Raw genomic sequence first — 12,290 nt, forward strand, 5'->3', positions numbered from 1 at the left:
AAAACGCACTTTACATATCCACGGAAAGCCCGTTTCCACCACAGAATAAAAAAAAAACTAAATAAATAAAAGCTAATTGTGACTTTTTATCTCATAGTTCTGACTTTTTTCTTACAATTACAAATTCACATCTCACAATTCAGAGTTTATATTTCACAAGTCTGACTTTTTTTCTCAGAATTCTGAGTTCACACCTCGCAATTATTATTTTTTTTCCCCGCTATGGAATAAAAAATAAAAAGGTAATTTCCACTTTTTATCTCACAATTCTGACTTTTTTTCTTTAAATCTCAAAATTTTGACTTTGTTTTTAGAAATTCTGAGAAAAATTTTTTTACGAGAAATTTACAATTTATGTAATTTACAAGAATTACGAGAAATAAACAGAATTGCGAAATATAAACTTTCTGACTTTTTTTTTTCAATTTCAAGTTTACGTCTCTCAGTTCTGACTTTATATCTTGCAATTCTGACTTTTTTTTTCAGAATTCTGAGTTTACATCTCGCAATTCTGTTTTTTGCTTCCGCTACCGAATAAAAAAATTAAAAAAGGTAATTGCGACTTTTTATCTCACAATTCTGGCTTTTTTTCTTGTAATTCTGAGTTTAAATCTCACAATTTGGACTTTGTTTTTAGAAATTCTGAGAAAAAGATTTACGAGAAATGTACAATTTACGTAATTTACAAGAATTATGAGAAATAAACAGAATTGCGAAATATAAACTTTCTGACTTTTTTTTTCAATTTCAAGTTTACTTCTCTCAGTGCTGACTTTATGTCTTGCAATTCTGACCTTTTTTTCTCAGAATTCTGAGTTTACATCTCACAATTTAGTTTTTTGCTTCCGCTACCGAATAAAAAAATAAAAAAAGGTAATTGCGACTTTTTATCTCACAATTCTGACTGTTTTTCTTGCAATAGCAAATTTATATCTCATAATTCTGACTTATCCTCTCAGAATTGCGAGTTTATATCTAGTTGAATTGCGAGAAAATTTGCGAGAAACTTTGAGATAAATACTCGCATTCACATTTTTTTTTTAATTCTGTGGCAGAAACAAGCTTCCATACATATCCATGTAACCCCAGGAGGTAGAAATAGCTCACACATTTGCATTTTCCAAAACAGAAAATCAAGCCAAATCGAGAGTAAAACTTGCAAAAGTGTGCGACATTCGTGGAACACGAACCCTGAACTTTTTGCAACTTGCTCTTACCATCACAAACATTCGGTGTCTCTTTCCTACACAAAACCGTTTTTATTTTCAAGACGCATTGTTCTGAGCACAATCTGAGCCCGCGATCTGTCAAAGGTCAGAGGTAGCAAGCTGCTGTGTCTGAATGAAAGACAAACATACACTATCACAACATTCCTGATTAGAGAAAGACTCGTATCGACCAGAATTCCTTTCCTATTCGCTTACAATTGCCTTTAAAAAGACCCTTGTGCCTTCAGAGTCTAGTACCACAAACATGACAAGCGTCAGAATCAGAGTTCACCCACCACAGACATTCAAGACCTCTCCCCCACAAAACAGTAAGAAACAGAATTATCCCTGAAAGTACATTTCCTTTGCTTTTAAGGAACACGACTAAATATACAGCACAACCTAGCGCAGAGGATCCCGGTTTGTCTTTTGTCCGTGATTGTGTTCATGAGCTTCAGGTTTGTCTAATTTTCTTCTCCTCACTTTGTTCGTACGCATTGGATGAACGGCGTCTGGAGGTGTTTTCGGCAAAGCGGCCATTCAGTCCTTGACGAGTCTGTAAACGTGATACTGTGCTCCGTGGTTGCTTGTAGACACCTCAAACACGAACGCAATGCAAAGCAAAGTCTCTTGTGTGTCTCTGTTTGTGACAACCTGAGGAAGAGAAAAACACATCAGGGAAAAGTGTAATAGAACAGTAGAATAGTAGAATCACGCTAACTTCCAAGAAAGCTTGGCATAGCACAGTAAACATTTATGTTGGATGAGCATAATGACATAAGCTTGGAAATACAGTATAATTGTAAAAATATCCCCCATTTTTTTGTAAACTTTTACATTGTAAACTATTTAGGTGTTTAAAATCACGTCATTTCCAAAAATGCTTTAATTTATCCTATAGTCTTTAAAATGGGACAAACATCAATATATAAATAGATTTCATGTCTTTACTGTCACTTTTTATCAATTTAATTCACCCTTGTTGAATAAAAGTATTAATTTCTTAACCCTCATAATGCATTCAGGTCCGTTTTGACCCAGAAGCAGAGCCGGACAGTAACTAAGTACATTTACTTGAGTATTGTACTTAAGTACACTTTTTGAGTATCTGTACTTTACTTGAGTATTATTTTTTCTGGGAACTTATGACTTTAACTTCACTACATTCGAAAGACAAATATTGTAAAAAAAAATAGGCATTAGTCAATGATGAAATTCCTCTGTTGAAATTCTTTAAACAGCAATTAGTTTTCCCCATTATTCTGATTCAACACCCTTTGGGGTGTTTGGCCAGATCACACTTATGAATTGAAAGAGGTCCAATCTTAAATCCTTACTTTGCCCTGTTTTCTCATTCTCTTACCTGCAGTATAGTGAAGTTCTCCAGGACACTGTTCATCATGTATTTCTCTGGCAGGTGCTTGAGTTTATGGATGAAGTTGATCATGTATTCACACATGGGTGAGCGATGGATCCGGTAAACGTACCTCCCACCCTCCACACGCGCATACTCTGTCTAGGGGTCAAAAAGTCAAAGTATAGATGATGCTTTGAAACCACTTTTGTCAGTACAGACCGACACAGCTATGAATAGCTATGAATATATTGTGACCTCACCTCGACTTTCTCTACCACCTGCTTCCCAAAAGAACAGACTTTAGTGGAGACAGTGATGGTCATGTTTTCAGCGCTGCTGTACTGACTACTGACCCCATAGAATGAGCCTGCGCCATCCTGAACATTACTGCTGTTCAGATCAGCCTGAAACACATTACAGAAGAGAATCTGTTTGAAAATGCCTCACATAGACCAACACAGTTATCCTGAAGACCTTGACTGAGAAAACTTTCATTTTTATGGGGCCTTTGTGAATTGATAGTAATTTTCAAACACATAACATTTACTGGGCTTTCAGGGCACAACAGTATCAATTATGACAGTACAGATCAACATGCATTTGTTAAAACCCACCCAGAATTTGACCAGAAAGAAGGCGTTCCGTGGGCCTTTCTCATACAGCTCCTTCAGCCCTCCCTTCTTCTCTGGAAACTTGTCGTAGATCTGACGGATGTCCACGGCCTCCAGGAGAGGATCTGTGTATGAGGGGTTTGTCTGGGCGATGTGGACAAACAGGTGCTTGCTGTACTGTGGATTAACAGGTGAAGAGGTGACCTTTAATGCACTGCATGAAATCTCGCCATTCCTGAAACATATTATGTTTGTTTTCGTCTGTGACAGTATTGTTATTGTTAGCTAAAACTATTGAAAATCATTTTCAGTAACCGAAAGCAGAAATAAAAAATGAAATATAAAAACTAGATTAAAAACATAAAGTGAAACTTAAATGAAAATTAGAAATGTTGCTCTGGCAGCTAAATAAAATAAATAAGTTGAAGCTGAAGTACTAAATCTACTGAAACTGAAAAAAAAGCTAAATATAATATAAAAAGCAAAACCTCATGAAAATCACCACATAAAGTACATGAACAAACTAAAATCTAAATAAAAACATGAAAATATAAAAATAAAAGCTAAAATATTAATAAATACTATAATAGTATATAAACTAGACAGATAAAGTTTGAAGATAAACTTTGACGTTGGCTTGACAAAGCCTTGTCTGAAAGTCACAGGATGTTTCTAGCATATTTCACCATGTTGCTACATGATTTAGGTTGTTGCTAAGATGTTTATAGTATGTTTTATGCTGCTAGCATGTTTTTTGCACACTGCTCCCTTATGAAAATACACCATGGTTCCCTTTCAGTCGGTCACTCCGAGTCACATCGAGACAAGCTTTAGGACCTCAGACCAGCTCTTTGTCTGTTACGGAGGCCGGGAGAAGGGGAAGGCTGTCTCTAAGCAGAGGATGGCCCACTGGATTGTGGATGCCATCACCCTGGCTTATCAGGCACAGGGTGTGCCCTGCCCGCTCAGGTTGCAAGCTCACTCTACTAGGAGTGTTGCATCCTCTGAATTATAAATCCTGTGAATATCTGCTGGTTAAGTCTACGGAAGATAGATATTCAAACAAGTGAATAACTATGTTTGACTGTTCCAATATGGCGGATGGCTTATGTATGGTGGCCCTTAGGGACAGCTGCTAATAAGGCAACTCTCTCTCTCGCTCTCTCTCTTATATATATATATATATATATATATATATAGCGTTTTACTACAAATAAAACCAAAAACATGAGATATTGTAGTTAAACCATGGTAACCACAAATTAACCATGGTTTTAGCATATTTCTAGCATGTTTTAGCATGCTAAAAAATTTTTTGTGTGTGTATGCATTAACTCAATATGTAATGTATCCATATGAAGAATTATACATGAATTATAAATCCTGTGAATATCTGCTGGTTAAGTCTACGGAAGATAGATATTCAATTGTAACACTCCAAAGAGAAAGGAAAACTTGAAATCGCATTATATGACCCCTTTAAAGAAACCATCCTGGCAAACACTTAGCAACGCTCTAGAAATCACCAAAACACCTTAACTACACTAACATGACAAAAACCTACTCACGAATTAGATCGTTAAAAAAATATAATATTGAAGTTTTTAAAGACTATCTTAAAATAGTTAATTGGAATGATAGTCAACATATCTCAATAGTTGATGATGTTTGGAAAAATTTTTAAGTTTTATTTCTTAAAGTAGTGGACAAAATTGCGAAGGAGGCAAAACGTAATTTTATTAAGAAACAAATTCAAGAAAACAAAGAAGATCCTAAATCTCTGTGGAAGGTGTTAAATAGGTTCAATTCAATTGGTAAATCGGAATTTACTGTATCAAAAGTAGGTCTAGATATTGATGGCAAGATAGAATTTGATAAAAATAAAGTTGCTAATAAATTTATTTCATTATTTTCATTAATTGCTAATAGTCTAGTTGATAAACTTCCTCTGTCCAAACGAAATTATGGGATTGATTTTGTTAAGAGATTTTACTTAAAACAAGGGGTGTTGCCAAATAGTTTTTCTTTTGCTAAAGTTAGTGTAAATCAAATTACTAAAATGCAAGATGAACTTCAAGTGTCTAAGTTAACTGGGCTGGACGATATTCCAGCTAGATTCTTAAGAGATGCTGCAGATATTACAGCTCCAACTATTACATTTATTGTTAATCTCTCCTTGGAAAATGCTATATTTCCATGATCCATCTGATATGAAGTTAGCTAAAATTATTCCGTTATTTAAAAAAGGTAACAGATATGATCCTGGAAACTATCGTCCAATCTCCATTCTTAATGTGGCCTCAAATTTTTTTAGAAAGAATTGTGTATAAACAGATGTATGAGCATTCAATAATCATTCAATAAGTTAAGTGTCATGGGTTTTTCAAGTAAAGTGATAGTCTGGTTGAATTCATATTTAACTGGGAAAGTTTAGAGATTAGATATTGATGGAGTTCTTTCTGAGTCCCTCAGGGAAGTGTTTTAGGCCCTCTTTTGTTTCTTTTATATATTAATGACATGCAGGGTTGGTTGAATAAGTTACAAAAATCTCAGAATAAATTGATACGGTTAGTTTCAGGGTTTAGTCGTTTTACACATGTGGAGGTTTCCCATTTTAAGTGTCTTGATTGGTTACCTATAGAAAGCAGACTAGAACATATTAAATAAAAAATGGTACATAAGATTATCAATAACAGAGCTCCTTCATATTTTAATGTATTTTTTCCTAGGGTAAATGAGCAACATTGTTATAAAACTAGGCAAAGCCTTATGGATATTACATTATGTCATTTTAAAACTATGTATGGTCGTAGGTCTTTTAGGATTATCAATAATAGAGCTCCTTCATATTTTAATGTATTTTTTTCTAAGGTAAATGAGCAACATTGTTATAAAACTAGGCAAAGTCTTATGGATATTACATTATGTCGTTTTAAAACTATGTATGCTCGTAGGTCTTTTAGATATTCTGGGGCACTTCTGTGGAATAAGTTACCTCTGGACATTAAAGGTATCTCGAATATGGTTAGTTTTAGTTGAAAAGCTAAAAGTTGGTTCTTAAGTAGGTTGTTTTGTTGATGAATTTGTATTACGTACGTGGTTATTTGTGACTGTAAATTTTTGTAAATGTGGAATTTTATTGTAATTTTTTTATTTATTATGCAATGCCAGTGTACCTGTTACCGGGAGTGAAGTTTGTGCTTTACATCAAGGACCACAATGGAAATAAGTTTTGTTTTAAACTTTATTGTGTTATCCTTGACGAATAGAGTGTATTCACTACTTTTTTGTCAAATAAACAAACAACGCAGAAACCACATTGCACCCTAACACCTTAGCATTAGCATAATGCTAATATAATCTTCTCAGCAGAAGTGTGACTCACAGTGTCAGGGTCTCTCTGGAGCTCCATGAAGGCCGAGTACTCCAGCATGCGGAGTTTAGAGGAGGCAATGGTCCGGTCCTGCCACACAGGCATGGCAGTGGCGCTCGGGGGGTGCGGGGTGGGTAACTGCTCATAACCTGTCGAGGAAACATGCTGGTTTAGGCCGGGTGGTCAGTCTAAGTTTACTAGGGTTGAAATAATCCCTGCACTGCTCTTACTTGATATGGGTGTAGGCAGTGGAGGCTGAAGGGTGGAGTACGGACTCGGTGCAAAGGGTTTGATGCTAGAAAAACACAGGGACAGATCAGCAGGATCTCACAAGAACACTGAGATTAGATAAGATGTCAGAAATACTCACTCCTGAGAAGGTTCAGGCTGTCCTGGGATGGGGCCGGGCCAAAACTAGACAACAAAACAGAGGACAATATGAGTTTGAAGGTGATGGTAGAGAACTGGTCAAAAGAGGGTGACTTAAACTCTGAATTTACCCGGGCTGGAGGGGGGTAGGGGTGCTGAGGAAGAGGAGGCAGATGACTCTTCATCACACTTGCAGAAACGATCTGAGCGGAGGAAAGAGCGGCCATGTTCTGCAGGGCTTTGTCTTTGGAAGCCTGATCCTGTGAAAGACACAAGAAAAGCTCATTAGAAGCACAGTTTCACTGGGGGAATGAACTATTTGGAACAAAACCTGGATTGAAAGAAACTATCTCGCTTGAATTTCTCTATTGGAATTTTTAAAATAATAATTAGTTTAAATAATATTAAATAATATGCAATCTTTATGAAAAGCAGACTTCAAAGATATATACACTACCATCCAAAAATTTAAGGATCCGTAATTTTTTTTTTTTTTAAGAAAATCAATACTTCTGTTAATATTAATAACAGTAAAGACTTTGACATTGATACAAAAAAACTTTTTTTTTAAAAATCCTGTTCTTTTAAACTTTCTATTCATCAAAGTAACCTTAAAAAAACATGTATGTAAGTTTCCGCAAAAATATTAAACAGCACGAGTGTTTTCAACATTGATAATAATAAATAAATAATAAAAATATAACAATAAAATCATATTAGAATGATTTCTTAAGGCTCATGACATTGATACAAAAAAACTTTTTTTTTTAAAAATCCTGTTCTTTTAAACTTTCTATTCATCAAAGTAACCTTAAAAAAACATGTATCACAGTTTCCGCAAAAATATTAAACAGCACGAGTGTTTTCAACATTGATAATAATAAATAAATAATAAAAATATAACAATAAAATCATATTAGAATGATTTCTTAAGGCTCATGTGACACTGAAGACTGGAGGAATTCAGCTTTGCATCACAGGAATAAATTACAATAAATATATTCAAATATAAAACATTATTTGTAACAATATTTCAAAATATTACTGTTTTTACTGTATATTTGATCAAATAAATGCAGCCTTAGTGAGAAGTCTTCTTTCAAAAACAAAAAAACTAAAAATCGTACTGATCGTAAACTTTTGAACAATAGTGCAATTTTAGTGCAGGATCTGCATGCTAAACTAAATGGTTTAGACAAACATGCAAAAATCATGCTACAAAGGGCACATGTGATACGTGATGCATGATATTGTGCTTGCATTTGAATCCAGCCACTCAAACAAAATACAATATTACATAGAAAACCTGAACAGCATAAACGATCCATGTTTGAATTTAGTATACAAAGTGACACAGTTATTATAGAACAGACTAACAAAAGAACACTGATATAATAAAATCTTACAATTAATGACACCGAATAAAACACTTTCAAAATACTTTGTTCCGACTTTGCAGTGTTCCGAGTTTGCAGCTATAACAAACAAATATTTAAGGCAAAACTGAAACAGAGAACAGCAGTAGTGGTTGCTAAATTCATCCAAACTGTGAGACGGGTGACATTGGCAGCCAAAGCACTGAATTGCGCAAACTGAAGCACAAATCAATGAAAGCTGAGCGTCTGCAGGTGCGATAAAGCTCTGCGGGCAAAGCAGACTACAAAACATTTCACTTACCAAGTTCATGGCCTAAAATTGAAAGGAAGAGAAACTGTTAAAAGCGCTGATGAGACACATAGATTAGATGACACACTGATCAAATGACTCTGAGCAGCACAGCTGGACCGAGAGGTCAGGGTTTTCTCTTCTGATGCTGTATGTTCAGATTTCACAGAGTAGTGTTCTCTTCAGCTACTCCACTGAAAAATAACTCCGAATCACTGCCTATTTCATTTACTGCTGGAAAAAGTAAACCGATGACCTCTTTATAAGAACAATCATAGTTCTCCATTTCACATTAAGGAAGTCATGTGTTTACTTCCTCCCTCACCAGACTCGGCTCACAAAGCCGAATCATTAACCATGCAAAAATATCAACATTAACAAACTGGTATGCTTATGTGTATTATACATATTAATCTATGACATATGGATGCTAATAAAACAATGATAATTGTTGTTCTTATTAAATTGCAGCGTAAATAAATAAATAAACAAATAAATAAATGGTTAGTGGGGGGAAATTATTGGACATTATATTTATACATTTTTTTTTACATTATAAAGTGGTTAAAATTAGAATCTGAACACAAATTGGAATTATACAGGTATCATCTCCTTAAATTAATGAATGGATAAACAAACAATAAATAAATAAATAAATAGTGAGGGGAAAATAATTAAAGAAAAACAAGACAACAACCAGGTAGTTTTTTTTGTTTGTTTGTTTTTAGGTGGAAAATGACTTACAAATTAGAATTATGCAGAAGCAGAAGCGATTAATCAAAACAATACAGTGTACTACTACTCCAAATTTAAATAAAACAATGTTTCACTGAAGTGAACATATAGATCACAGAAAGATGTTAAAGATGAGTTATGGAGGTCAAGATAAGTTAGAATGGGAGAAATAAATAGACAAACAAATAAATAGTTCAGTCAGATACACACAATGGCTTATGTGTAGCGACACAACAGAAAGCAATGCAATATTCAGTCAATCACCAGAGGGCGCCATTACTTTACAAGCATGCTGCTCAGTTCCATCACAATGTGTTTTAATGAATGCCTGTACACTACACACATTATGGTACATGTAAGCTAAACATCACAAGTCATTATAACAGTTAGAGTGTGCCACAGATAGGAAGGGTTGGTGAGGTTAGGAAAAGCCCAGTTTGCAGCTCAGGTCACAGCAGAGCTGACTGCAGTGAGCCGCATACCTTCAGCTTAGACTGAATCTCGCGAGACTTTCTCCGCGCAAGAACCTGCAGATGGCTAGACACCTGCAGGAGGGACGTCAGAGGAGGGAGAAAGGAAGGAAGGGAGACAAGACAAGAAAAGAGAAGAGAGACATTGAAAAGAAGCCACTAGGTGGCAGCACAGCCATACCTTAATGCCAGTTTGATATTCCCGCAGTTTCTTCCTGGCTAACACCTGTATGTGACTAGACACCTGAGGCAAAACAGGGCCACAGACATTTGATATCATCCAACACATATGTATATATGTCATAACAACAAATCTGTCAAAATAACCAAGTGACCAATAAACCTTAGAGTACTGACTTTTTAATTACAGCATTGCAGTTTCAGTGTTCACAAGAAAAACAGCACATTTGCACTGCTTCAGAATTAGCAAAAAATAGATATATTAGACCTCTGTAACACAGATCTGACACTTTTTATGATAAGTTTCTATTTATATTGTAATATTAAAGGTGCATTAAGTACTGTAGTTGTTTCCAGTTTTACACCTAAAGAATTGAACAGTGTTTTGCCAGATATGTTTACATTTATAATAATACGTAATAATGTGTGATAAATGCGCCGGTGAATGGGATAATCTCATAATAGCATCAATAACTGAACATGTGCTTTTGCGCATTGCAGCATCCACACCAATAGGTGTCAGTATAAAGTTCACTGGTATTTCAACAAGTGAAACAAAAACACTTAAAAAATGAACAAGCCAAAAAAAAAAAAAAAAAATTAATGACTAAATACAATTACAAGCATCATAATCTAATTATACCAGAATATAGTGATAATCTTTGACTTCGATATGACTTCTGTTGTACCCATTCAAACAAGTGCTAACAGAAACTGTCACATTACCTGTTTTCGAGTGCGGGTTTTTCCAGTCCGCAATTTTATGTATCTTGCTATCAGCTCATTACGACCTGGAAAGGCATCAATGAGAAACACAAGATTAGTAAAAACGCAAAAATACGCAGTGCTGACGAACACATGTAGCTGATTAATAAAGGACTGAGCGGAGTGTCAGTAATATTAATAATAATGGTGAAACTGAAAATAGATATGACATATTATAAAAGTTGGGTTAGCATTTATAACACTTAGGACTTCATATCTTAAAATAAAGTTAAATTCATTATATAAAACATGTTTAAGTTGTTTTTCTGCGGCAGTAGCTCAACTTGTAGAGCGCTGCATCACGCCGCAAGGTCGTGGGTTCGATTCCCAGGGAAAACATGGACTGTTACAATGTTTCATTAATGGACAAAAGTGACTCCCAAAGGAATAAATATTCATAATTTTCTCTTCACATGTAATTTAACACTTTTAAATAAAGCTGGTGGGAACGAAGACTCATATACACAGAAAAGCACACAAATGCTGTAATGCCTCCACCAGCAATATCACAGTAGGGTGTAAAGCCTCCTATGAGACCATTAGTTTATTAATAGACCATTGAAAGACAAGGCTTGTGACAGAAGAGTCAGGCGATATGGGTGGTGACTTGGCCAAAAAAAAAAATAGGGCCACCATGTGTCAGGGCGTTGACCAATCAAGCTGTTCTGAGTGGACAAATGTTTTCATACAAAGAGGAATTTATTAAATGAGTACAATAATAAATCGGTTTGTATAATGCCATTAGAATGATGATATTAGAAAAAGGGACGGGAATCAAGGAAGACGTGAGAGGAGATAAACTGAGGTCAAGAGATAAAAAGGATTTCATCACAGTTTATAAAGGGTTGACCTTGTCAACAGCTGTGCAAAGTTTCAACTGTGAATCTTTCTTGACACCCCCACCCTCCCAAAGGCATCCCACTCACTGACAGTCGGACCACCTGAACCCAATACCGGAAACCCTGCTCCCTACAACATGCCAGCAAACAACATGTTTGGACATTGTAAATGTGCAAACAAATGAAGAGATCTGTGATAAGACAACCCAAATATAAATAAAGCACCATGTTTCCTACATGGTGCAGACGATGCCAGAATTCAGGAAAAAGATCCACTTCCTGTCATGATAGATTCTTTGTGGTTATAGACTGATATATTAGCTAGGTGATTAATAGACCAATTTTTGACAGAGCCAATGGTGTTAGGTTGGCCAAGTCGGGTTACTAAAACAAATATATAGGTTGTCCAGACAACCATATAGACAGCTATATATATGTTACGTATCCGGTCCATGAACTTCCGTCTGCTAGCCATCAGAGGTCACCCTTTCCATTTTCATATATAAAACCCATATACTGTAGGTTGTCCAGTTGTTCTTTGGGCATTTATATTTCACCTAATATAAATATGCGGTTACACTTTATTTCGATAGTCCACTTTAGACATTCTATTAACTATAAGTAACTTTGTAACTACATGTCAACTACATGTCAACTAATTCTCATTAATTTGCAACTACATGTCTACTAACTCTCAGAGTAGACTGTTAGGGTAGGT

At 35.3% G+C, this 12,290-nt stretch overlaps 1 protein-coding gene and 1 long non-coding RNA gene across 5 annotated transcripts in view; one reads left to right on the forward strand and one right to left on the reverse strand.

Annotated features, from left to right (window-relative positions):
- Nucleotides 1–954: 954 nt before the first annotated feature.
- LOC107707383 (transcriptional enhancer factor TEF-5-like) overlaps nt 955–12,290 on the reverse strand; it is a 43,089-nt gene continuing 31,753 nt past the window's right edge. Inside the window, exons 2-12 of one of the 4 annotated variants that reach the window (XM_016511377.1) lie at nt 10,695–10,759; nt 9,801–9,863; nt 8,596–8,607; nt 7,050–7,178; nt 6,920–6,963; nt 6,780–6,844; nt 6,562–6,698; nt 3,180–3,353; nt 2,826–2,969; nt 2,572–2,724; nt 955–1,862 (exon numbers count right to left, since the gene is read on the reverse strand). In XM_016511377.1, coding sequence (XP_016366863.1) covers nt 1,749–1,862; nt 2,572–2,724; nt 2,826–2,969; nt 3,180–3,353; nt 6,562–6,698; nt 6,780–6,844; nt 6,920–6,963; nt 7,050–7,178; nt 8,596–8,607; nt 9,801–9,863; nt 10,695–10,759 — 1,100 coding nt within the window. In that variant the 3' untranslated portion in view covers nt 955–1,748. Of the gene's footprint in view, nt 1,863–2,571; nt 2,725–2,825; nt 2,970–3,179; nt 3,354–6,561; nt 6,699–6,779; nt 6,845–6,919; nt 6,964–7,049; nt 7,179–8,595; nt 8,608–9,800; nt 9,864–9,969; nt 10,033–10,694; nt 10,760–12,290 lie in introns of all 4 variants that reach the window. The other 3 variants (XM_016511376.1, XM_016511378.1, XM_016511380.1) reach the window with 3 other exon arrangements.
- LOC107707385 (uncharacterized) overlaps nt 6,554–12,290 on the forward strand; it is a 16,880-nt gene continuing 11,143 nt past the window's right edge. The window contains exons 1-2 of the long non-coding RNA XR_001636253.1: nt 6,554–6,564; nt 11,173–11,175. This is a non-coding gene — a long non-coding RNA (uncharacterized LOC107707385). The remainder of the gene's footprint in view (nt 6,565–11,172; nt 11,176–12,290) is intronic.

This window comes from Sinocyclocheilus rhinocerous, unplaced genomic scaffold (genome assembly GCF_001515625.1).
Source record: "Sinocyclocheilus rhinocerous isolate Xijiao unplaced genomic scaffold, SAMN03320098_v1.1 scaffold625, whole genome shotgun sequence".
Lineage (NCBI taxonomy): Eukaryota > Metazoa > Chordata > Actinopteri > Cypriniformes > Cyprinidae > Sinocyclocheilus > Sinocyclocheilus rhinocerous.